Source organism: Rhipicephalus sanguineus, chromosome 2 (genome assembly GCF_013339695.2).
Source record: "Rhipicephalus sanguineus isolate Rsan-2018 chromosome 2, BIME_Rsan_1.4, whole genome shotgun sequence".
In the NCBI taxonomy this organism is placed as follows: Eukaryota; Metazoa; Arthropoda; class Arachnida; order Ixodida; family Ixodidae; genus Rhipicephalus; species Rhipicephalus sanguineus.
The window spans coordinates 91,309,115-91,336,496 of NC_051177.1; the positions used below are offsets into that span (position 1 = coordinate 91,309,115).

Here is a 27,382-nt window from a genome sequence, read left to right on the forward strand (position 1 = left end):
GTTGGTGGTACGCACATCTCGGAGGTTCTTCAGCGTGGCAGAGGCTTGACTATCCCCCGTGATACGGCGCAAAGGGCCCATGGGCGCGCATTTAAACGGCATCGCCTCGCTGTGTTTCGTCGCGCCGCACGCATGGATGCAGGAGGGCGTCGCACGCATGGAGCAGGAGGGCGTCGGCACTTTGGCTTTCCTTGCGGCATAGTTGAAGTGTCCACCGAGAAGCGAAGCCAGGCGAGCGATTGGGAAGGCGATACGAACACGGTCCGATAACGCTGAAGTAGAGCACCAAGTCGGGCTAGTTGGTTTAAATTCATAATGACGACTAAAACTGCGCTAAAAACACAAAGGCAAAGACGAGAAAAACAGGACTCGCGCAGTCTTCATTATGAATTTAAACCAACTAGCCCGACTTGGTGCTCTACTTCAGTGTGTTTCTTTTGCAACGGGTCACGTCCTCCCTCCGGGCTTCTTCTCAGGCTCTGCACGCCTAGCGTCCCTAGTGGCATTATGTGTCTTTAAAGCCAGGATTTCAGCTTGGCATTTGAAGCAAGGAACCATCGCCCGGAAACGCAGGCTCTGTTTGGTTTTCTTCAACCATCCGTGGGCGATGCACGAAGGATGAATCGCATCAAAAAAAACTGCACGAGTCCTGTTTTTCTCGTCTCTGTCTTTGTGTTTTTAGCGCAGTTTTAGTCGTCATTATGAACTCGTAATTTTCGATTTTTCAAAGCGTCGCATTTCGATTAAATTGTTTGTGGTTTCATTCTTGACCAAAAAGGCAAGCCTTTATTTAGCCTTTGTAAATGTCCTGTTTTTCGATTTTTCAAAACTTCGTCGCATTTCGATTAAATTGTTTATGGTTTAATTTGCGACGAAGCTTTGAAAAATCGAAAAATAGGACATTTCCAAAGGCTATAGGCTTACCTTTTTTTGTCAGAAATGAAACCACAAACAATTTAATCGAAATGCGTTGAAGCTTTCAAGAAACGAAAAATACCAGATTTGCAAAGGCTATATCCTTTTGGAAGTCTGGTATTTTGGTCACAAATGAACCAAAAACAATTTAATTGAATAGTAACAAGCGTGTCGAAGAATTCCTTACATTCGCTGCGTATCTCACAGGCGAAAGAAAGTGGTAAGTAGATACGGCGTTAATGCTGTTTCTACGGCTACCAAGAAGCTAGGTAAGATATGCGCCGCCGTGCAGAGACAGGATTAGCGAGTAGTAGACAAGAAGCAGACTGAGATGTGTTTTGTAAAACACACCAAGAAATTTGCTGATTGCTGTACAGGTGTGGTTATAAGGCTTCTTTTAGCTGCGGCCGCTTCTACGCATAGGACAGACGGGTCGCTGTGTAAGCAGAGATTTATAGAAGATGAGATGCTAATCGCGGAGGCTCACCATCTAATCTATCTTTACATTGTCGAGAGTGTAAACACACGCCGAAATTCGATGAATGTGCAGTTTAATACAGCCTCTAGAATCAAGAAACGCGTCTAATGGCTGAGGCCTGGCATATCAATAATAGTGGTAGCGCAGAGCCAACCGTCGATTAACTTGCATTATGAAAAAAAAAAAATCGAACGCCTGAACAGTTATACCTCTCACGCGTAGACACCCACGGGTGCCGGACTGATAGGTATCGCCTCCTGCCTGGGCCTGCGCAGATAAGTTTATGTGTCTATCCTCCTCCTATACCTTCTTTTCCGCCGCCGCTGTGTACCTTTTCATGTGTCAGTCGGTGTTTGTGTTCTCCTGACTTTTCTTTTGTGTCCGTGTTTGCACGGCCAGTCTTTTAACATGAATACCTATATACCAACTAGCCAGGCAGAATCGCGAGTTGGGATGGATAGTGGGAGTTCATCGTGGAATAACTAACAGCGCAACAAGGTTAGAAACGGGCAGTAAGAAGAAAAGGACACAGCTGATCATGGAAAAGGATATTGCATATCATCTGGTTGTGTGCCCTACCTTAGGAAAACCATTATAAAATACATGCATGTTGATCAGCGCACGCGTGAAATAGTCGAAGCCTTTTTTTTATAAGATTCAGCAAACGGTGTATAAGTCGTCCATCAATCACTCTAAGAGATGAAGCGTACAATTATCGATTAGACAAGACATAATTTATGTTGTTTTGCAGACATGTGCAGTGTTTTGGTGACTCATTGTCACCTATATATGTTCTTTCATTTTCAAAAATAAATTTAGTTGCGAGTTCAGCGTTGTGTCCTTTTGTGCTTACTGTCTGTTTCTTACCTTGTTGCGCTGTTCGTTATTCCACACCTAGCCAAGAGTCTAAACGTACGAAACGACAGCAAAGCTGTCTTTGCGGACTCTGCGTCGGTGTCGTTCATGCCATCGCTAAGACAGGTCGCGTGGCTAGCGGGAAAGGAGGAGCCTCACGAAAGGGGGAAAGAAAAGGAGGTCATATGATTGACCGCGGAGAGGAGCTGTAACTGAAGGGGGGAGTGAATAAAGAAAGAAAACGAAAGAAACTTCCTTGTCTATAGGCGGGGTTTGTACCCGGGCCACGACCCGTGTCCTCCCGGTCCGAAGAGAAGTGTCATAACGACTGAGCCATACACCCACGCTTGCACATCATGAATTTGGGGAGCATATGAATGCGTTGTATACCAACGATCACGTGACCAGGGGGAAAGGAGGAGCCTCGAGAGAGGGGAAAGGGAACGAGGACACGTGGTCGAGCGCGGAGAGGAGGTGTGACTGGTAGGGGAACGAGAGTTGCGGCCGCGGTGGAACGCTACCATCGCGGCCGTGCATGTAATGCACAGCAGCAGCGCCGGCAACGTTGCTTGCGTTCCAGCGCAGCCGTGATATAGACAACTCCCAAAGGAGATCTCGCGTAAAATTTTTTTCACTCCAATGCAATAGTTCTTTCCGCCACTCCACAGAGTGGCGCCAGGGATTCCATTTTAATTCTTCAAAATACTTCAATATATAGCACTTCTACCTAGGGGGCGCTAGGCGTTTTTTTTTTTTGACACGGACGGACGCCGCATAATCAAGGAGGTGTGCCATTTACAGCTCCACTGTGACATTTTTATAGGCAGTCTAGTCTGATAAGGCAGCGCGGTCGGTTAAATACATAAAGGATGTTGACCCAGTGCAGCGTGCTTGTTTTGCCAATACTGCTATCGTTTCCGTGGCTTTGCACGGGCCTCGAGGGGTGGTTTACTGGGGCCGGGGGTTCTAACCTAGTCCACCTTTCTAAAATTTTGCAGTTTCTATGTGTATTTATACGTGCATACATGCAAACATGCACACGAACATACAGTAAAAGGGGCCGGACAGCCCCCTCCCCCGACACATACTTATGGCAATGCCACTGCATCTATTTCACACGGCGCATGCGCGAGGTATAAAGCGCGCGCACAATCAACGACATTTCTATCAAGTTGCTATCACTTTTATGAAATTAATATAGTTTGTGAATTAATGTAATTCGTCGATCGGTAACTGAACGCTAGGCCATTTGCGTTGGTACTATTAATAATACCGAAGGCGCCAGCATTCCCCATCGCTGTCCTGTGAAGCGCTGGCGCGCTGTACGTCATGTCAGGCCCACATCTAATGTAGATTAACGGCTCCATTCAGGAAAGAATACGGTGAGCCATCGCCGACGCGTGGGGCCTTGTTTCCCCGATTCTCGAAGCTTCTGCTTGTTTAACTTACTGCGTCAGATCCAATGAGGTTACAGTGAATAAGCAGAGTGGCGGTTCTTTATATGCACCGGTTTCTTTGCGCAGTGTGCTTCCGGTCTTCAGGAAATTGTGCTGAGCTTATATACTACCCTAGAATTTTGCGACAGTGCACGTAGTGACATGGTTTTACGCGGATCGCGTAACAAGAACAAAATAGGTCACTATCAGTCATTGCTTTCTTGTGTTCTGAACGGGGGCCATGCTCCTTCATAGCGGAATTTTGGGTCATACGGGCGACGTTATCAGCTATACGCTGAGCTACTAAACAGGGAAGCAACATTAGCTGCATTTCTACGTTTTTAAAGATGACTTGTCGAAGCTAAAGGCGTGGGCACTGCGACGGCCAGAGGCGTAGATTTTCCCAGGTGGTGGTGGGGAGGTCGGGTGTAGGAGAAAGCAGCGTTCTTCCAACGTCTTGTGTGGCATGGCATGTTTTGTGGTCACGCCAAGGACTTGGAAACAATAAATCCAAAACATGGCACTTTCTTTTTACCCGAAGGCTCTTAGGTGTGCCGTCAGATGCGACTCCGTTCTCAGGATCACAAACGTGGTCCTCAACCAATAAATAGGTAAATAGTGCGTTAGTTTGTAGAATAAATTACTCATTTATTCATTAGGCAATTAACCGGTTTTACTACTACGCTTCCTTCTTCTCAGAAAGGACAAAATACTGAGTGATATCTTATGACACCTCTGAGAGGCTTATGTAGTAAACGGAAGAGTTGACAATAAGCATTGCTAAGAACTAGTTTTTGCCGAAAACCTTTGTTTCTGCTCGTGGGTGGTTGTCCGATCATCTGTACAAACTTTGGCGAAACAATAAATCATTGTGGAATTCGGTGCTTCCCGAAGTTGTCAAGCTTTCTTCTACCCGATACAGTACATACCTGATGCATTCCTTACTCTCATCCCGGATGGCTAGCTTAATATTGCTTAATGCTATTAAACATTGGCCTGATAATGTGAAGCGCTTGTTCCTTTGTTGTTTTGTTGCTGGTGGCGGTGATGTTTGTTTGTTTGTTTGCATTATACTCGCGCTCTTGCGACTATCGGTCGTCAGGAAAGCTTGATTTTTTTTTTTTTTTTGCTCTCCCAACACTGAGCAGTCTCGCGTAAAAGTCATGTGGCACCTCTAACTGTGACGTCTGACCCACCCGGTATATTGAAGCCTGCTTTAAAATCGCGCTGCTGAGAAAAAGACCGCGGGTTCGATCCCGGTCGTGGAAGCCGGTTTCCAATGGGAGTGGATAAGTAAAACGCTCGTGGATATTAAATTGTATACGCTAGTGGCTCTCCATACGACCAACTCTGTCAATCGACTTGCTTAAGGAATAGGAAATGTGAATAGCCCCTCGAAGTAGCTCCCTTAACGTACGAGATATAGCGCCGCGGTTCTCCACTGTTAGCGACGAATATGGAAGGCCGCGCCTGCATCATCCGTCACGTCTTTCGGGAAAACAATCGTCCGAAGCGTTTAACGCGCGCCTCTCAGTCAGGCTCGAGCTGCGGAGAGGAGCGGTCGTCGTCGGCTACTCTGCTTGCTACCCGTCGGGAATCGAATACCACAGAACAGATCGAGACCCGAGGGAGTAGAAGTATAGAGAAGCGCGACTTCTAAGAAGGTCGCACCGCGGACCAGCGACCCGGCCGGAGGCCAATAATATCAGGCGGAGGGCGGGGGTCCTAGTGTCCGGGACCCCAGGCGGGACGTGAGCGGACACTAGCCCGCCGTTTCGGAGGCGACGATAGAGTAAGGGTCGAGCGGTTGAGAAGCAATCGGAGAGGGAGCTACTCAAGGCGGAAGCGGCAAGATGCAGGAGTTCTACCCTAAAGACTACACGGACCACGAATCGGAAGTGGACGATGACTTCCCCGTGTACATACTCAGCCGCCACTGGAAAGAGGAGCTGTCGCTGGACAAGCCCGAGAACAAGGCCGCTAAGAAGGCACATCGCACGCTGAGACCTGCGCGCAGGTCCTCCGGCTTACACGTCTTCAACCCGGTAAGTACAACAACACATGTCTTAGTAAATTAATTAATAACTCCCGTGCCACAGTCCAGAAAGAAAATGCTCCAACTCTTCGTTGAAAAGGTCCATACTGCGTAATATTATCGTGGTTTCACGTCCCAAGGCCACGATATGGTTATGCGAGACGCCACAGGACTCCGGAAATTTTGACCACCTGGGGTTCTCTAACGTGCACCTAAATCTAAGCACACGGGCCTCTAGCATTACGCCTCCCTCGAAATGAAGCCTCCGCGGCGATTCGATCCTGCGACCTTCGGGTCAGCAGTCAAGCACCATAACTACTAGACCACCGCGGCGGGTAACACATATCTCGGAACTCACAACTTGTGTTTCGTGCAGCTTGCTCCCGTTTTTCTTTCTTTTGTTTGTTGCAAAAGGGGGAGGGGGTATGGGAATGTGGTGACCGTATATTGTACATAATGTACATATTGTACGAGTTTCTGCTGGTCTTTAACCTCGAATAAACTTAGATGGAACATTACTTGTACATATGCAAGATGTACAAATTTTAGGGAGCTTGAACCACCCCGTCCACTTGCTACGCCTATGGAGCCAGTGGATAAGCGGTGTCCCCTACGTTGCGCGAAAATGTATACTATAGCATTATATGCACGCAGCATAGTCCTACACATGAACTTGTAATGCACGGTTAAGCTTCGAGGGAAAAAGGTATGAGTGTTTCTTTGAAAGAGAGAGACAGAGAAGAAAAGTCTTATCGAAGCCTCTTGTGGTTGGTGTCCCATGTCCAAAGCTCCTGTGGCGTCAGCTGCCCTGCCACTTCATGAGTATATTGTTATAGCCTCCCTGCTTGTCACTGGACATGCTGTGATAATGTACACTATGTAGAAAGAAAAGAAAGCGCGGGAAGACGCGTCGGTGAATTAAGCTTTTGCTCAGTTCAATACAACACGCATGCATCTTTACGATATCACTTTGTGCTATGTGTTTATATGATATAGGTTCAAACCTCATGAAAGTCACATTGAATGGGCCCTGAACCACCCTTCTTGCTTGGTGGAAAAACACGTACAGTGGAAAGCGGAAGCTGCTATGAACACATCAGTCAAACCTTGCAGTCGTGCGCGGCAAGGCGAGTTTACAAGCGGAGCATGAAGTCCCCGCTTTCTCAAGCGCGCTCTCTTCATACAGAGGACCGTCCTCACTCTCTTCGGTGCTGCCGGTGGCTGCTACGTGGCGTCATACAGCAGATTGCTGCTATTGGCCGATAGTTGACACAGATTTAAGAGCTGCGTTTGGATAAGATGCGCTTCTTGCTGCAGGGTGCCGCCACATGCCGGCGCCGCGCTCAATACTGTGCTGGAATTACACAGTAGCAGCACTACCGCCCACCGACTATGTTATGCTGGACATTGTCAGGTTCCACCACGTTGTCGAATTCCGCCATTGGTCAAGTCTGATTGGCCCGGAGGGCTGCTACAACCTCTCCGATTGGCTTAAAATGCCGCCATTACGAAATTTGACAAGATGGCGGAATTTGGCAGTGTCCAGGATAGCACCCCGGAATCACACGGGGAAGAGACCGATCAGGTTTCATGACGCGCGCTGACGTAGCTTCTTTCCCCTTTGTTATCCCCCTCCCCTCTGTAGCTTCCGGCGCGCTCGTCGAGACGAAAGAGAGAAAGCGCTTAAAGCGTGCGACAGATCCCCGTAACTCTGCTCGCTCCCTCAGATTCAAAAAAAAATTTGTGGTGATCGAATCGCGACGCAATAAACTCCGATACTAAGGCCATTTGATTATTACTTGGACAAGCGATTTAGGGCCCCTATAATGAAGCTTGCAGAGTGGCGTCAGGTTCAGCGTCTAAGCACGTAAAATCGTGCATTGTCTAGGTTAATGCATTTAGTCATTCATCTCTCAGAAGGCCTGATTTTCATTAAAGTTGCGTCAAACTAAGAAACGAGCCCTCACAAAAATTCCCTTCTTTCATAGTAAAAATTGTGGATTTAGAACCTGCATCAGCAATCCTTGGAAGATCCGCGTTTCCCCGCATAAAAAGGCCCACTTAATTATACCGAAAATCTGTGAAATACTGGTAGTATAGTCGATTAGGGCTCATTATAGTGAATTTTTATTGTTGACTCGTATACCCGCGGCTAGAGGCTTGACAGTTACACATTGAATCGTTGATTTCAATATCTGTGTGTCGCCTACATAAGCTAGTCAGAGTAACTCAAGTTCGACCAAGAGAATGTTGCTTGTCTGTAATCGCTTGCTATTTTCAGGACCCGAAATACAACGACACCTTGGAGACTCGCGTCGTGGACACCAACTTGTTCCTCGAAGTTAAGCTTCTATACAGACCAGGCGGGTAAGGGTCGAGTTGCGTGCTTATTTTTCCATATTCATAAGTCAATGACGGGATACGCGCCCGAATTACTGCTTACAGCACTTAATCGCGACTTTAGACAACAATACGCTTCTCATGCCAGCACATGAACCTGGAAAAAACGAAGTTGAACGAATTTGCGGTGTGTGGCAGCCAGCCAGGGGAAATCAGGTTGTTGCATGATGCCTCAGGCCCGTAGATTGTCAGGTACAGAGAGAATATAGGTCCCACCTGCAATTGAGATGAGGGAAACGCTCACGTGCGCGGCCAGAACCTTACATATAGAAAACTGTCGTGGTTTCAAACCATTTGAATAATGAAATAATCATCAATGGCAAACACCTGTCAATACCGGCATCTACCAAGAGTAATACATGCGTGGAGAAGGCAATGTGCATAACATATACTGAATTCTCGGATTGTTACCGGGTGTCTCTTTCTTTTTCTTGATTGCGTGCGTGCGTGCGTGTGTGTACGCGCTCTATATAGTACTAAAACTACACAGCAACAACACTACTGCGCACCAGAATCACAAGGGGAGGGGGGAGAGACAGGGGCGTAGCCAATGGTGGGTTTGAGGGGTTTAACCCCACCCCCCTTCCTCCCCGGAAATTTTCAATTTTGCTTGCGTGTATACACGCACACATACATACGCACGCACGAACATACATAAAGTATGGTTGAACCCCCCCCCCCCTTCCCCCCGAAAAAAAATTCTGGCTACGCCCCTGGGGAGAGAGAGCAATCGCGTTTCATGACGCGCGATCAAGGTCATGATGTGCGTGCATGCGTGTGTGCGTGTAATTTTTCAGTGATATATCCAAGCAGTTCAAGCACGTGCCGTATGCGCGCGAGCTCTCAGTTACGCTTCATTTACCGCAGGTCACAGATAATCTTCACAAAAAAAGATAAGAAAGTGCTTACGCTGGAATTTAAGGACTACAACGCCAAGACAGACGCCAATCGGTACGACCAGCCGGACCCTGACCTAGCCCTTTTGGTCAAGTACCTCACCAGCTACGACAAGCCAATAGAACTCGAGGTGGATCGTAAAGTGTTCAAGCCAGAAGAGATACACACCTATGCCATCCACATACAACAGAGGGGTTCCAACATCAAGGTACGACGTATTTTCTTTAATGCGCATGTGATATTGAAGCGCTCGTGACGTACAAAATCCTTCGTTATACCGCTCTTTTCGTTCTAAACATCTTATACTCTGCATATGTATGCAGCCTGAAAAAGAGCGACAATTTTCAGCAAAAAGTGTTATTTCAACGTGAATTCAAGAGACACTTAGAGAAAGAAGTTGGTCATTTTCTTCCTTCTAATGTAGTTCCGCTGAGCGAAAGGCACCAAGGACTAAGGGCAAAGGGCAAAGGCACGAGCACTAAGTACAAACAGGACAAGTAGTGCACACCACCTGTCCTGCTCTCTTTGTCCTTAGTCCTTCGTGTCTTTCACTCAGCGCAACTACATTAGAATGCCTTACCAACTATCCCCCCAAGTTGGAGCTTTGACGAATTTTCTTCTGCACACTTCGGAATGTGCGACTGTTCCCACCCGCCAAGAGCTTTGCTTTTTTTTTTTTACCGAAGTGTTCGGAAGAAGGCTCTTTGTTATTATGGTGACGACGAGAAAGAATGCTGCTTGTTACTGTGAACTACTAAAAATGGCGAGGAGGAAGAAAAGGCGTATTAGAAACTGCTTATGTACAAAAAAAAAAGCTCATTGCTTGATTGTAGACAACAAATGTCCAAGTTTTATTTCTGGGAGATTCAATAGATCCTAAACCCCAAGATGATTGCTCCCGTAACAGGACGTAGCCATATGTCCTACTTATAGCTGCAGCTGGACAAGAGCATGAAGGATGGCGCAAAACATTTAATTACTTATCTACGTAGCAGGGCAGGGCCGCACACGAGGACTATTTTTGGAAATGATTTTGAGAGAGATATAGGCGGCCATTTTGATTTTTTTCTATTCACTTATTTTTTTCTTGTGAGACGTATGACATATATGATAATTTAGGCATACAGTAAATACATATAGTGACATGTGCGCACGTGTGCTAACGTATGTACAGATCGCAGCCTGACTGAGTGAACATAATTCATTCGTAATTCAGACGCACAAACTGGTGCTGACGAGTGCACAGTACTGATGGATTCAAATCTGGCATAAAATTTTTTAATATAACCACTGGTAGGCGCAATTTCTCGAGATAACCACGTCATGTCGCGACGAATCTGGTCTTTAAAGATAACGTTGCCTCTGATCTGCGTGTTCGAGTCAAAATTATGCCGATATGACCCGACCTGAAGACGGTGGAAACGAAATAATGTGCGTTACTTAGCACTAAATTGTCCTATTTCAATCCGTGAGGATACTGCACAACAAAGTTCGCAAGGTCAAGTGCAGACACTAGTCCCGATTTCCGTGACATATTAGTTTTTATGGACGAAAATTGGCTGTATCGCAGTTAATTTCACCATCATAAGTTCGTTTAAAAGATAGCCGTTGCAGGGGAAAACTAGCGATTGAAACAGTAAGTGATAAAAGAAATATTTCAGTGAATCTTATCTCAGTCACTTTCGCTGTCAATGCGCAGTGCTCGATCACCGGGCCCCTTGCGCACAAAAAATTTGCCTTTTTTTTTTTGCCATGCGAACTGATAATGGTTCTTCTCAGCCTTTGCCTTCATTTGCCAGAGAAGTTTATTGTTCTGGGGCGTCAGATTGTCAAGGAAATACACATCAGAGCTAGCAGTCTTTAATTCCACTTTCTCGGCCATCCACTGATCGCGTGTTGCATGCGTGACACCAAACATACGAGCACGAGAGGAACTTTGCCTGTTTTTGGCGGAAGCCTGTGCATGCCTTCGACATCAGAGCTCGTCAGTTAAGTAAGGATAAGCTTAGCTGCTAAATAATTCAGCTTCACGAGCAAATTTTCATTCTGGGTGACAGGCATGCCGTGAATTTCAGTATTTTGTCGTCTACTGTATTGCTCTAGAGCATTAACCTGCTTTTGCAACTCATGAACGTTCTTGCTGGTGTCGGATGACTCGGCGGAATGTGCCCTCTTTTTAAGGACGTCTATTTCTGCTGATTGCTTTTGCATTTCGGTAAGCACCGCACCATATTGTTCTGACAAATGCTGAACAGACAGCTCCAATTTGTCGACTGTATTCTTTACTATCATTAGTGCATCCACCTTGCTCTGTATAGCTGGTATTTGGGCCCGCTTCTTATTAATTTCAATAAGTACCTTCTCAAAGGTCTGTTTATGCTCGCCGGTGTGGCGCTCTTTTCATCACGTGCACTTCGGGCCGCCAGGCATGCCTGGCACTTCCACGTTTTCTTTGCGGCATCATCTTTTTTGAAGCTCGTCTCTGCAGCTCGTCTCCCGAGCAAGCTCCCAAGTAATAGCCATATTTGCATTCAGAGCAGGTTGGATATGTGCCACCCTCTAAGAGCGGCTCAGAACAAACTAAGCAGGCGTCAGAATCGGACATCTCGAGCAGAGCAAAAATCACAGATTCAACATCGTCAACAGCGAGCGACGCTATATATATCTATATATATATATATATATATATATATATATATATATATATAATATATATATATATATGTTTTACATGTCGACTAGGGGAAGTTTCTGGCCACAATCAATTAAAAAATATGCAGCGGATTTCACCATTATTAGCATGATAACTTTGGATTTGGCTCATTTCGAATTGAGACATGGAATTCAATGCGGTATTCTTGAAAAAACTTTATTGAAATTCGGGCAGTGGCACATTCTTGCTTCGTCGGCGTCGACATTGCTTCTGTTCACGATGTCGTCGACGTCTCGGGACCGGTCTCTCGCCGATCTCTTCACTTCCACCAGAATCCATGATAATCCAGCTCCGTAATCCAGCTCCGAAAGGGCAAAAAAAAAAAAAAAAACTTGCACAAACACCCAGAAAACAGGCAGAGTAGTCAGGCTAGGCGGGAAATCACACGGAGGCTTCCACGTTCGCCGAATCACGTGATCGCCGAAGCGCTCTACTATAGGCATACTGGATTTGACTCATTTCGATCCATACAGCGCATGGATCTGATATATATATATATATATATATAATATATATATATATTGTTAAGGTGTTTAATAGACAGCACTCAACGACAATGAGTAATGGCGACAGTCACGGCAAGGCACGAACTCCCTGCGCGAGCGGCGTTCTTTTTCAAGCGACCAAAGAGGACGACCCACTAGAAGGCGCTGGAGAGGGTAACCCATTACCATGTCCCAAGGCTTCTCTACAATTACCCCGGGTACGAAAAGGGAGCCGTCCGGCGACCGGCGACTATGAGTGGGTCATAGTAGGCCTTGAGGCGCTCCACGTTGACAATGTCGCGCCCTCGACGACGCATGTCCGAAGCTGGTTCGATGGGTTCGATCAAGTAGTTGACCGGGAATGTGCGCTCGACGACCCGGTATGGGCCTTCGTATTTCGGCAGCAGTTTTGAGGAAAGGCCACTTGCAGTGGTAGGGACCGAGAGCCATACGAGCGCTCCAGGGAGGAACGTGGGTTCAGAAGTAGTGGTGCCATCGCGAATGCTCTTCTGCAGCTCTTGTTCCTGCGTCGTAAATGTCTTGGCAAGCTCGCGACACTCTTCAGCGAGCCTGGCTGTGTCAGAAATCGGCGCACACTCAGATGGATCCGGCTTGTATGGAAGTATCGTGTCGATGGTGCGCGACGGGTGCCTTAACGGTGAAAAACCAGTAGTGCTCTGAGGGGCGGTGTTATAGGCGTAGGTGACGAAGGGCAGAATGGCATCCCAATTGTTGTGATCGGCGGCGACGTACATTGACAGCATGTCGCCGAGCGTGCGGTTAAAGCGTTCGGTTAGGCCATTCGTCTGCGGGTGGTAAGCAGTAGTTTTGCGGTGAACAGCATGGCACTCTTTCAGAATGGCTTCCACGACTTCCGATAAGAAGACACGGCCTCGATCGCTGAGAAGCTCTTGGGGTGGACCGTGACGCAGTATGAATCGGTGTAGTAGGAAGGAGGCAACATCGCGCGCTGTAGCCGCTGGGAGGGCGGCGGTTTCAAGTCAGAGGAAGTGGTCCATACAAATCGATGCCCACGCGCCCGAACGGACGGTTAGGGCAAGGTAATGGTTGTAGACCTGCTGGCGACACGTGCGTTGCGGGTTTTCGCCGTTGGCAATCGAGGCAGGAGCGAACGAACTTCTGCACGTAGCGGTACATCCCACGCCAGAAGTATCGTTGTCGAATGCGGTGGTAAGTTTTGGATACCCCAGAGTGCGCGCATTGCGGGTCAGAGTGGAAGGCCTCGCATATTTCAGCACGCAGACTGCGGGGTATCACTAGTAGCCACTGGCGGTCGTCGGCGTTGTAATTGCGTCGGTGCAGGAGGTCGTCACGAACGGCGAAATGGTGGGCTTGACGACGCAACGCGCGAGTGGATGGTGTTGCCGTCGGATCAGTGAGCAAGTCGATCAGCGAGGTGATCCATTTATCCTTGCGCTGTTCGGTAGCGATGGTGTGAACGCTGATTGAAGCAACAGCTATGTGAGATACTGAGCAGGGGGCATTGTCGTCAGGCAAGGGAGAGCGCGAGAGGGCGTCGGCGTCAGCATGCTGGCGTCCGTCGCGGTACAGCACGCGGATGTCGTACTCCTGCAGGCGAAGTGCCCAGCGGGCGAGACGGCCCGAGGGATCCTTCAATGACGACAGCCAGCATAGTACATGATGGTCGGTGACGACATCAAATGGGCGACCATACAAATAAGGTCGAAACTTTGTAAGGGCCCATATGATCGCCAGGCACTCTTTTTCCGTGACTGAGTAATTGGGCTCGGCTCTGGTAAGCGTACGGCTTGCGTATGCCACGGCATATTCGGGGAACCCTGGTTTGCGTTGCGCAAGGACAGCGCCGAGGCCTACACCGCTGGCGTCCGTGTGTACCTCCGTTGGGGCCGTAGGGTCGTAGTGGCGTAGTATGGGAGGAGACGTCAACAAACGACGGAGCTTTGCGAACGCGTCGTCACACTCGGACGACCACGAATTTAGGGGTCCGTTACTTCCAAGGAGCTTTGTCAGCGGCGATATGATGGTGGCAAAGTTTCGTATGAAGCGTCGAAAGTATGAACACCGTCCGACGAAACTGCGCAGTTCTTTGACGGACGTAGGTTTGGGAAATTCGGCCACGGCCCGAAGCTTGGCCGGATCGGGGAGGATTCCGTCTTTGGACACGACGTAGCCGAGGATAGTCAGCTGCCGTGCCGCAAATCGGCACTTCTTCAGATTCAGTTGGAGGCCGGCGTTGCTCAAACGGGTCAAAACATGCCGCAGACGTTGGAGATGCGTGGAGAAGTCCGGAGTGAAGACGACGACGTCGTCCAGGTAACACAGGCACGTGTGCCATTTCAAGTTACGCAGAACGGTGTCCATCATGCGCTCGAAGGTCGCGGGCGCATTACACAGACCGAACGGCATGACGTTGAACTCGTACAAGCCGTCGGGCGTGACGAAGGCTGTCTTTGGTCGAGCGTCATCAGCCATGGGTACTTGCCAGTACCCGGAGCGCAAATCGAGAGATGAAAAGAATTCTGCTCCTTGGAGCCCCTTGGAGGGAGCCCCTTGGAGCCCCTGCTCCTTGGAGGTGACCCAGCACCTCCACCAAATTGTTAAGGTGTTTAATAGACAGCACTCAACGACAATGAGTAATGGCGACAGTCACGGCAAGGCACGAACTCCCTGCGCGAGCGGCGTTCTTTTTCAAGCAACCAAAGAGGACGACCCACTAGAAGGCGCTGGAGAGGGTAACCCATTACCATGTCCCAAGGCTTCTCTACAATATATATATATATATATATATATATATATATATATATATATATATATATATATATATATATATATATATATATATATATATATATATATATATATATATATATATATACACAGTCCAAGCAGCCAATTTTTAAAGGCACTGCATGTTTCGTTTAAGAAGAACGTGTTTTAACTCGAATAAATGACGAAAAAAAACGGCAGAAATAGTTCAACTTTCATTTTATTGCTTGACGTAACTATTCCCATTCAATTTTTTTCTGCAGCTTTCCGTGAATGATGTGGCTTGTGCAACAGTGCGTCTTAGTGACCAGCTGCAAGACGCTTACTTCACCACCACTCAAGGCGTTGAGGTGAAAGCTACGCATCAACCTTTGAAATTGGTAAGTCTAGTTTAGTTGTATGTGCTTGTTTTTCATTTTGACAATTCACACCTCACACTACCCAGCTGTTTTGACATGTAGTGGCAAACTTTCTAGTGGCAGGAAACAAAATTGCTCACACCCAACACTGGTCATCTTGAAGTGGCTGTTCTTTATTCTTGTTATAACAAGAATGGAGAATATGACGTGCACTGTATTAAGTACTCAGTGGTTTACATAATAGATTATTTAATTAAAAGGCACTTGAAATATTGTCGCAAATAGCAGGTGCATGATTTTTAAAGTAAGACACAAGAGGATGTGATATCACGCTTAGTGTCGAAAATGGCGTAGTCCTGTGTGCATAAAATTAAGTGACCAAAGGCTAAAAAGCATATTATATATATATATATATATATATATATATATATATATATATATATATATATATATATATATATATATATATATATATATATATATATATATATATATAGCAGCAGTGTTATACAGCAGTGTTGCACATAAACAAAATATTTACTGCTTGGTATTATCCACATTGCAGCCGAGGCCCTACAAGGCAAAGATCGAACCATCTCTTGATGTAGGGGACAGAATTGTTCTGTTTGGCATGTTTAAAAACGACAAAAAGTCCACCCCCAAGTAAGTAGAATACATGGGCAAATTACATTCACGAATGGTAGCTCATTGACACCCTTTAATACAAAACTAAATGATCACAAATTTCTGCTGGGTATACCAAAAGAACCTGAAAGAAAAACCAGGGGAGATGCAACAAAAAGTGGAACAAACATTCTATATATTAGGAGACGAGAGTAAGGTTGGAGAGTTGGCAGCACAGTTGTGGTTAGTAGTATAAGTGGGATCGGGCAGCTCACTTGCATACGACTGAAAAACTACATGTTGTTAGTACTATATAGCATGCAATAAATAACTGCCGTGGCAAATGAAACGTATGGTAGAGGGCAGCAGAGGATTCTCTTAGGTGACAGGTTTAGAAAGTTTGTAGCTGTGGCGTTGGTTTTGCTGGTTCACACGCGGATTATTAATGGTAGACTACTGCGAGGGGCAATTCATATTTCAGTTATCATCATCAGCAGCAGCCTGCCTATGCCCACTGCAGGGCAAAGGCCCCTCCCATGTTTTGCCGAGCAACCCGGTCAAGTGCTTGCTGCGGCCGCGTTATCCTCGCAAACTTCTTAATTTCATCTGACCACTTAACTTCCGGCCTTGCCCTTGCGAGCTTGCCTTCTCTTGGGAACGTACACAAATACACGAGCATGGAGACATGCAGTGAAATGTACAGTCAGCGTCAAAGGTTTAGAGACCATGAGACACAAGAAAAAACTGATTATTCCCGCTGTTTTGGCCGGCATATGCTAAACTCCGGGGATATTCTAAAACGCCGTATAACAACATGCGCTGTGCTGTTCGACTGATCATAGTCACAAATTGCTGAGAAATTCGAAGTTTTCTCAGAGTGGTCGCTAAACTTTTGACGCTGACTGTAATGGTCAGTTATGTTAGCAGTGCAAAGCAGTGCATTCATGCACCTTACTCTTGTTTCAGGAAGTTGCTCAGTCTTGGCAAAACCGTAGTACCATGGCCGGACGAGATTAAGTACGATAAGCCGGCACGCATTACGATCCAGAGATACAAGACCCAGCTCGTGGTGTACTATGACATCAAGACCATCTACTTGTCACGAAAAGTGGACCATGATTATCTCTCAGGAGATTTCGAGGTCGACCGTGCGTTTGCTGTGGACGGGCTCTGGATTGTAAGTATATTGAACTTGCTAGGAAAGAAAAGCTTGCTTGGCTAAAATCAGACACGATACATAAAGATTCGCGCGGGAGGAAACTTGGCGACTTCAGCTAGACCTTATAAAAATATGCCAGCTGAGCATTTTTGACGTGCAGCAAATGGCAGTTGAAGTTCAGAATTTAGTGTCCTCTGTGCACTTTCACTAATTCTAGTACTATTAAATTATATGCATTTGGCTCATTTAAACTCTATGACATAAATAATTACTTGATTTGTCGATTGTGCTTCAGCTAATAGAAAAGAACGATAATGAACATAGGCGTGTGCAGGGCTCATGGGGGCTGCAAAGTTTCATCCCAGCTTGCTACCCCCCCCCCCCCCCCCGCCGTTGGTCGAGTCCAAAAGACTTCATAATGAATGAAAAAATAAAAATGAAGCGATAATGCGCTTCTTACAATTACAATGGCCTGCCTTCGGTCCCTGGCTCTCTGGGAAGTAAAGATGGGAAGTAATAAGTTCTTGGACTGCAAAATCAGGGGCCTTCGCCTGCATTATCGTTGAAAACCTGCTTGGCCATAGCATCTTTTAAGCAATGACGTGACAGGTTCGACCGAGTAAAACTATGGGAAAGATTTTGTGCCCCCCCCCCCACCCCCTGCGCGCACACCTATGATAATAAAATTAAAAGTGTTTAGCACATTTTGGTTAAGATGAGGCTTCCCTCTGATATTAGCAAGCTGCTGTGTACAAGCCATAGGAGATACTCACCTACCCTTAATTTGTCCGGATGTCCCCAGCTAACTCAGCCCAAAGTTAACAAAAAAAAATTAAGGCAGCTTTGCACTAAGTGGTTCCAAGCCTGAAGGAAGTGCGGAGCTGGGCAGCCTTCTTTGTTTCTCTTCGCTTTTCCCTTTGTTCCCTCCTCTCTTTCTTTTTCTATTTTCCAGTTTCTTCTGTCTTTTTTTATCTCTCTATTTCTATTTTTCTTGCTATTGCTTCCCTTTCTTTCCTCTTTCCCTTTCTTTCCCTTCCTCTTTTTTTTTCTATTTTTATACGTCGTTTTGCCTGCGTTAAGCCAAGCGACGACAGCATACGACAGTCAGGGCCCCTGAAGTGCCCCGCACTTCAAAGAGCTCTAGGAAAGTTGTAGCAGCTTAATATTAGTGGTAGTCGTGTGTACTTACAACCACTACTTTTTCATCACCAAGTAAAAGCTAATTATTGAATTATTTTTAATAATCCAACTTTTTATTGCTTGAATCAGTAAAATGTGAAGCTTAAAGGCCAACTCCGGCGATTTTTCGAGGTCGACAGATCTCAATGAAATTCGCGGGGTACGTTCCTTTGCACGTTTCCGTCATTTATGCCAAATTAGAGGCTTGAGACATGCGCAGATTATTTGCAAATGAATTTTAAAGATTGTCTGCAAACGCCCTCCTGGCTTCCCACAATTATTGGCAACATTGCGTCTGTGACGTCAGTATTGGGAAGGCGGCGGAAGTGACGCAGCCGAGGGCACCGCTAACTTCGGCGCTTTGGCCGCTACAGCGAGCGTCTGCTGTGCACAAGGCGACAGACAGCGTCGGTTTGGCCGGCGCTTCGCTGGTCGTCCCGGCTGTCATAGTTTTCATACTCCGCGCCGGCGTGACCGGCATGCCTTGCACGACTTCCGGTTCGTTCGTAACAACGTCTACGTCATACGTAGACAGTACACTCGGTTGGGTTTCGGTTTCGGTGTTGCGCTTTTTTGCTTATTTAAAATTATTCTTCAATTTGACGAGTATTTCTGCTATCGGGCCCGTAACAGGAGCGTCTCAGGGACATAAAAGCACCATTACTTAACCTAAAAATCAAGCATTTGTATCGTGCTGAAGTCCATCTGTTTGTTTTTGCCGAAAAAAAAACAAAACAAATTCCTCTGAAATAGGCCGAATATAAAATCGACGCACGCGCACTCTTTTACTCGAGCATTCCCAAACAGGGTTTTACAGTTTTCGTGATCCTCACGAAAACTGTAAAATAAAGTCATAAGCTGTGAACCTTTCATTTCTCATTCTTTTCCCTGTGAACTAAGAACCACAAGCATACCACAAGCATAAAATTCATAACACGGTAAATTAAACACATGTGCATCCAAATTATTTACACCCTAAAGCACACTGCGAGTCAGTTAGGATCAGGTTAAATTAAATTAGTGTCCAGTATTGTTTCAACACATAATCCATTTTGGAGTGCGATACACTTTTTGTGTTCAGTTGTACTGTTGCTAATGTCACATCTTTCTTTCAGGAACGCCTAAAGCTTCCTTGAGACATTCTTATGGGTCGACGCTGGTAAAAAAAAAAAAAAAAAGCAGGAGTCACTTTTTTTTCTTCCCTCCCTTTGTCACTTACTTGGTTGTGGGACATCTCTTTCATCCTCCTCTCTCTCTCTCTCTTCCGTTTTTTTTTTGTGTGTTCAGCAAATAAAGGGAGCTCCCTCAAACTTGACTGCAGTTTAATGAGAAGCAACGTCACATAGTGGATGACTCTCAACATGTCTCTGCGACATGGGTTCAACGAAATATAAGTGTAAGCTTTTTGTGTCCCGATAAGCTTGGTGTAAATGATGCCCCCTGAACATTTACAAGAAGATCTGTGCAAGACAATCTTTGCTGGGTTTTGTGGTGTCAACTTGTTGGGTAGATGTGACACACCAACAGTCAATGAGTCAAATTATGGGGCTTCACAGTACAAAGCAACACACAGACTGTAAGATGGTTCAGTGTAGGGTCTCCTTATTCGTGCCAGCCAGCTGGTGTTCTTTAATGTGCAATATATCCACGGGTAACGGTGTTCTAGCACTCCACTCCTCTCGGAAAACAGTTGGCGTGACCGTGAATCGAACCACCACTGAAGCAACAAGTCTTCAGGCAAAACATTGGCAGTGATGCTACCAAGGACTTCTGATCTGGAGCAATTTCTGGAGCAGCAAAATTTTCATTTTGGAGCACTTTGGAGCAGCAAAAATTTCCATTATGGAGCACTTTGTAGCAGATAATTTTGCATCTGGGAGCACCCTGGAGCAGGTAATTTCACATTCTGCAGTACATTGGAGAAGCAAGCTGCATTTACATTCAGACATCGGAATAATTATTGCAGGGCTGTTATGAAGGGCTAGATACATATCTTGATTTCTTGCCAATCTCACCGAAAAAGAAATTAGGGCAGCTACGAACTAGTGGTGCGAAGACTGAGGAAACAGCGGAGCTGGTGGCGTTCCCCTCCTCCTTTTAAAGGGACACTAAAAGCAAATATTAAGTCGTCGTTCATTGTTGAAATAGCGGTCCAGAAACCTCGTAGTGCTACTTTTATGCCAAGGAAGTGCTTATTTTGAAATAAAATCACGTTTTAGTGATCCGCATCGCGTTAGCGCACTTCAAATCACCCGCCTGAAATCCGACTTTCATACGTCACTGCTGCCGTGCCCAACGTTGCCCGCCTTTACTGCGCGGCCGCCGACACTAGTAGCAGCAGTGCGAAGGTCATAGAGTTAATATACTGACTCTAGAGGAAAAGCTGGGCCGCGAGACCTATAACCACAAGAACGCTGACATCTTGGAACGTTGTCATTCTTGCAATCACACATCAATCCTAAAGAAGCATCTGCACAATTAAAAACTTGCGGATATTGTTTTGTGTTTATTTTGAATACTTCTACGAAAGAATACGACGGCTATTTATGCAATTTACTGCGCGCGGAAAGGAGCGTTTGCAGGCTGATTAACTAGATGGCACCACCATATCAACACTCGCGAGTACGCGAGTGTGTGCTTGCGGCCGATTGCGCCGGTTTGCGCGTCGTGTTAAAGCCCCTGAAACTTCGTTCGCGTCGTGTATCTCGTAGTTGTCATAATGTCCCGTTGTGTGCGTTTTCTGTCGCCGCATATACCACTCGACTTCATGTGACAGCGCTTTTTTCTTTCAAGCTGAAAACTTCAGTGCAAACCAGGACGGACGGCAAAGAAGAGATGAGACAAGCCCTGAAAGTTATGTACGAACTAGTCGCAAGCGATTCTTTTTAGACTTTTTAACGGCGATAAAGCTTCGTGGGCCGTGTAACTTTAGTTTCGATTGAAGCTTTCGGGAGATGTCTCACTCACATTCGCCGCTGCATGCTGCAATCGACATTTTTCTGCTTTACGGCTCTCTGCGCTGAACTACGGCAGCAATGAGTTGAAAAAGAATGTGGATACAGGTGTCTCGCCATTGCAAGTCGAATCAGCGCGCGACCACGGCCTACGGACTACGGACTTTACTTCGAGCTGCGAATCTGTCGAGTGACCTTTGTGCCAGCGAACGGAGAAACTTTGGTAGGGAGTGCCTAGTAAAAACCATGCACAAACAGGTGGGAATTTTAACTGTTATCAACCGGACCAGCTGCACAGACAACCGTACACTAACACACGGCTTCACGCATCAAAACACAGCTGATGTTCTCTGAACAGCGCGTAGCTAGCTGGCTTAGGTTGGTAGATTAGAACTGATTACTACCGTCAAATATAGCGAGCGTCTCAGGGTCTGGCAACGCTGGCAACGAGCGTTTTGTTCCATCATGGCGGAACCCATGCGGTTATAGGTTTCAATGCATGGGCCCTATGGGGAGCTTTTCCTCTAGAGTCAGTATATTAACTCTATGGCGAAGGTAGCGGGACCCACAGCAGCAACAATGGCCATCGAAGCTTCCCGCAATCGCCGCAATGGATGTGGACGGAGAACTTGACAACGAGACATTGGCTCGCGACGCTGGGCTGTACGCCGCGGCAGTACGCGATACCGAAACTACCACTGAGACGCGACCGCGTGAGCGAAGCAGGGCGCCGGGCGAAGCGCAGTTCGGCGAAAACGGAACTTTTGAACCACGCGCGCCGTTCCCCATGGCAACGCCAAAGAGGTTCTTTTTTTCATGAATCAAACAGAAACGAACAAGCAGCATTTTATTACGTGTCTTGATGCACGGAAGGTTCTTTTTTTATTGCAGCTAGTTTGATTACTAGCGATTAATTGCATTCGAACTCTCATACGTCATCGGGATCACTTCGAAAATGTCGCACTAGTGGCGCTCATCATGTGATACATTTAGCTTAAATAATATTGCCGTTTTAGAAGTTGTCATACATTGAGCTTTCACTCTGACATAAATTGTTATTTGCCTTTAGTGTCCCTTTAACACTCTTCTCTCATTTCCCTTCTCCTCATTCTCGTGTCACTCCTCCTCAACTTCACTTTCCTTTCTAACCCCCTTGCTTACCATACAATACAGGGCTATGCAATGCCTTACCATCTCCCCTCCTCCTCACCCTCACTTTCCTTTCCCACGACCTTGCTATACTATACAAGGCTCCCTCCAACGCATTGCTAGGCGACGCATGGTGACGTCATCGCTCGGCGATGAAAGGTGCAGTTTCTACGAACGCCGCCGAACCTAGCTCAAGCTGGGCCTTTTGATGACAGGGCCGTCAGCAACGGGACCGCTACTGACAGCTGCGCATATTAAGACAAAATAGCGGCTGCTCCGATCAGGAGACAAGCCTTTATTAATGAGATCACATTTTTAAAAAAGCAAGCAAAAGATTCATATATGGATTCTCCCACTCACGGTGTCGAAACAGGTCCTTCTTTCGGCAAGCGCGATAGGTATATACCTGGACGTGGAAGCAACAACGAAAAACCTTTTCTGCGTGGAGATTCATGGAGAAAGTATTTGAGAAGTGTTCGCGTTGCTCTTCTATAGATGCAAAATTCCATTTTGTTCTGTCTTGCTAGGTTTCCCAGATTTTGTTCCGAAATGTCCAGAAACAAAAGTCACAGACATTTTAGCAGCACGTGTGTAGTTATTACTAAATATTGCCTTAATTACATGCCGTGCGCTGCTTGAAACGAGCTACAAGCAGCGTTTCTGGTACAGACGACGTCAGCCGATGAATCGCCGCCACAAATGATCGTCACCGATTGGCTTAGAAGTCACGAGGCTCTGCAAAGAGCGCGTTTTGTTGTCGAGCCGACTTGCGTAACAGGGGCTGCATCGGCACCGTGCATGGCTTAATTAATCAGGATGCACGTGCAAGCACTGTTTCCTTTGCGGAATAATCTTTGGTCCGTAGTTGTAACGTAGTTCAGCCCAACAAGCAACGTTGCCGTAGTTGTAACTTTGGTGGCCTCAAGATCATGCTTCACATCTAAAGATGCGCCGGCGGAGCAATTGCGGGTGATAGACAGTCAAACCCGAGGCTATGGCGCAGTTTGGTGCAATTTAAGTCGATTTTATCAAGATGGCGCAGTGAGTGGAATCCCTGCATTGGCAGGTGCGCGAAAATTGTCATCAGGTATACAAGTGATTGGCGAAAAGGGTCCATCCTTAACAAGGCCAAAAGTTTTTCAGCGATACTAAAAAATTTACATTTATTGCTTCTTTAAAAATTGATGTGAAAAATTCTTGAACATGGGCTGTCGCTGGAGCCAACGTTTCGACAAGTAGTTTTGTCATCTTGACACTCTGTGTGCAAGCATTTTTCATCTCTTCAAGCTTTTATCTTCCAATTCGAATTGTGATGCCCGGTCGCTATTTTACTTTCCAACCACGCTCTATAACATATGTTAACGTGAGAAAGAGAGAGAGAGAGGGAAAGAACTTTATTGAGACCCTGAGGAAATGGATCATGGGGGCCTTATGTGCTTCCTTGGCAACCAATGAAAGTGCACTTGCGAGGAACACACTACGCTATAAATCATCATAATTTTTGTGAAGCAGAGAAGCAGCAACTATGGCATTATTCGTCATTCTGCGGAGAACCCTGGTATCCGCCAAACACCTGTAAGGCATTATGTGCACTTTGTTGATGCTGTGCCTGATGACAATGAAGAATCATGGCAGAGCGCTTTGTAATGAGTTGGAAGCATTCAACAACCCACTCGTTGCACAATACGCATTGTGTGATGCCTGGTTACAGGATTCGCGTTGTGGGATGATTGGTAGTTATTTTACTTTTCTACCACGCTATATTACATATGTTAATGTGGTTCCTTCCAGACATGAAGCCTGTATAGGGTCTTTTTACAAAGCAGTTCCAAGCACCGGCATTTCTCTGAGGCAGAATACTGGGCTCCCATGCAGAGGGCCCAGGTTCAAACCCCATTCCATCCTGGATATTTTTTCTTATTTCGTCTTTTTCTTATATCGCACGTTAGTGGTTACGGTCATCAGCGGGGGCGGACAACTACAGCACCAAAAACGGCCGTTGAAATGATCTCATAACAGTTTTCGCTGTAAAAAATCAGTGAGTGGGTACAGACTGTTATTTCAAGAAGCACCCGTTTTCTCATCTGCAAGTCTACTGTGCGAAACACTCACGGCAAACTTCCTAAAATCTTCAAATGCCTGTGGCTGCTTCATCATTCGTTGTGCATTGTGGAACTGCAGCTTCAAGGAACTGATTTTCTCACGGTAAAACATAACCTTACTTTGGGGGACTGTTATCTTGTGTTTCAAAACCTGCACAATTTCTTTAGTTCTTTCACTGCAGAAAAGTTCCTTTTTAAAACGGGGATTCAAGGGATTCCTTGAGCTCCGCCTTTTAGCTCGAGAGGTCGTAGCTGAGCTGGATGGTGTAGAAGAGCGTGGCATCGACCTTGGCAGTGAGTCACTGTCCGAGTTGTCCATATGCGTCTCAAGTTCTGAAGTAGTGTTGCTTGAAGTGCGCGGAAAGGATGTTGGGCATTTGGGTATTGTCAGTGCACAAGGTGTGTTGCTGGTCTTCCCATTACAGACGGCAAGGACAGAGAGGTCACTGGAAATAGATTTCACAGGAGACGATATGGCACAGCCTGAACTATGTGATGTGGATGCCCGACACTCAACAGCTGTTGACACACTATGCTCTATGACAGAAGACTCTAGGGGAACATCAATGACTGCAGACTCAGATGCAGGGTCATTTGCACAGATATCTGTGTCACTGCCTGAAGTGCGCGACTCAAACACTTCATCTTTCACAAACATTAGCAGGCCACCGAACAAGCTGCTCTGGTCCAAACGGATATAATTGACAGTGGGCTTCGTGGCAACATCTCTTGCAGGAACTGAAGTAATGCTGCTTTCAGCAGGTGGTGAAGAGGGCTGTCCCATAACCACTGTAGACGTCTTGTGCTCTACATCACTGGCATCAGGAGTGACTCCAAAAGCTGCAAGCTTGCTTCCGCTGTCTACCACAGGAGGCGATGTGACATTTGTCGAGGTGCATGATGCATGCGACGTGCTTTTAACTTTTATAAGTGGGTTGTGCACCATGTTATCTTCAGAAGGATCACCCCTAAATGAAGGTTCACACTCAATGTATTCCGGAGGTTCCAATTTGATTGTGCTCAGACTGCACAACCTAAATGCATGTCTCTCACCACTTTCAGACATGCTATGTTCTGGGTCAATGTTCATAGAAGGGATGCCAATTATTGCAGGCTCACCAGCACAGCTTTTTGCAGAACTCGATGATACGAAACTTGAGGTGCTTAACTCGAATGCTTTTTCAGCCTTCATTAGCATACTACGCACCATGCCAGTTTGCTCTCTGAGGTTAGTAATCATGGTCAGCGCCCCAGCAGCATCTTCATCAGCAGCCAACATGGTTCTTCTTGGAGCACATGCTCCGGGCACATGTCCCTCTTCTGATTCGCAATGCTCTAAATGAAAATTGGGAGTAGGAATGCCAACCATCAGCGGTTCACTGGAGCTGCACATTTCTTTCACAGGGGTCACACTAGCGTTGCACAATTCAGACGCACCATTTTCTGTCACTGACATGCATGCCGCGCCGGTTTTGTGAGCAGGATCGGATGCGAGATTAGTTGCGGGAGGTAACACCACACTATCGCAGGCCGCAGAAGCTTGTCCCTCGTGATCCGATGGCACGCACTGCTTTACACCTATATCCAAGGTAGGGATGCCAATAATTTCAGTCTCACCGGCGCCTCCTTTGACATGGGCCGACATGGCGTTAAGTGGTGCATGAGAATCGGTTTCGTTTTTATCAGCCCTCGTTACCGTCGTGTAGACCACGCCAGTCTCGTCGCTAGTGACAATCGTAAGTCCAGGCTCACTGCCAGTGACGCTGGCAGGTTTCGGAAGCGACGTGCGTGATGTGTCAGGTCGCGCCGGATTGCAAAGCAGCAATAATGTCACAGGTCCAGGGCTATTCAGGGGCACCACGCCTTGTTCTGTGTTCAGGACGTTGAGGAGCCCGAAGTTCGGCAGCATTCCAGAGTTTGGTGGAACACCTGAATTCAGCAGGACGCCGTCATTCGGTGGTAACTTCGCGGCCAAAAGTCTCAGTCGCCTCTCTTGAGCTTTGCTAGCAGGCTTTCGCCTGACTGGCGGCGGTTGACATTGTCTAACTCGCTCCTCTCGAGTTTTGGTAGCAGGCGTCTGCCTCTTTAGAGGCGGCTCGTCGCTGTACCTTTCCGGTGCACACGCCACTGGCACACTGGCAGAAGGAAAAGCCTCTCGGCCGATTCCGCGTTTCCGGGCTTCGCACGACCGAAGAGTGGCGTCATTTCGCAGAACACTCGCGTCAGCAAGCGCGGCATCCAGCGCTGTGGTCGTCCAATTCACAGCCATCGATGCCTGTAGTCCAAACTTTACACGCACCTCAGCACACAAAACCACCAGCGCTCAGTCAACTCGCAGGATCATTTTGACACAGCTCACTGCGCAATCACGGAAAATGAGTTAGAGCAGAGTTTGCCTTTCGTACGTTTGACAGTGCTCCGGACTCCGTAGACAGCTTAGTATATCCCCTGCATCTTTCTGTGGCCTTAGTCATTCTACCACAGACGAAATAACCAGGTTATTTGGCACCTTACCATAAAGTCTATGCCACTCAATGCCAAGACTCTACCAAGACTGAACAACACGGCTAGTACACTGTAAACACGGCCATTTTTTCAGCCCGTTGGCTTGGCTGAAGTTGGCAAGTTAGCCTTGTTTACAATTCAACAACGCTCTTGTGCAATACGTTTGTTATTTATTTTCTCGACACGTGCATGACGAGACCACAACAGAGGTGCAGACATATGGACATGATTTATGTACAGTGATAGAGACCGCGAAATCGCACGCTGTGAAAAATGCGAAAGTGCGGTCTGTGTATATGATATTTACAGACCGCTGTTTACCAGGCTCGCACACTTGTTGACTGTCGCAAGTTGGCCGAGTACTTTTA

At 46.7% G+C, this 27,382-nt stretch overlaps 2 protein-coding genes across 2 annotated transcripts; one reads left to right on the forward strand and one right to left on the reverse strand.

Annotated features, from left to right (window-relative positions):
- Positions 1 to 4,114: 4,114 nt before the first annotated feature.
- LOC119383369 (uncharacterized) lies at positions 4,115 to 16,009 on the forward strand. The gene is made up of 5 exons (XM_037651468.2): positions 4,115 to 5,729; positions 8,001 to 8,086; positions 8,987 to 9,224; positions 15,247 to 15,363; positions 15,908 to 16,009. Exons 1-5 carry the CDS (start codon positions 5,538 to 5,540, stop codon positions 16,007 to 16,009), a joined length of 735 nt encoding a protein of 244 aa, XP_037507396.2. The 5' UTR covers positions 4,115 to 5,537.
- Positions 16,010 to 24,436: 8,427 nt separating this feature from the next.
- LOC125757187 (uncharacterized) lies at positions 24,437 to 27,114 on the reverse strand. The gene is made up of 2 exons (XM_049412486.1): positions 27,086 to 27,114; positions 24,437 to 27,054 (listed from the first exon to the last, which is right to left on the reverse strand). The coding sequence occupies exon 2, from the start codon at positions 26,776 to 26,778 to the stop codon at positions 24,469 to 24,471; it is 2,310 nt and encodes a 769-aa protein (XP_049268443.1). The 5' UTR covers positions 26,779 to 27,054; positions 27,086 to 27,114; the 3' UTR covers positions 24,437 to 24,468.
- Positions 27,115 to 27,382: the final 268 nt, after the last annotated feature.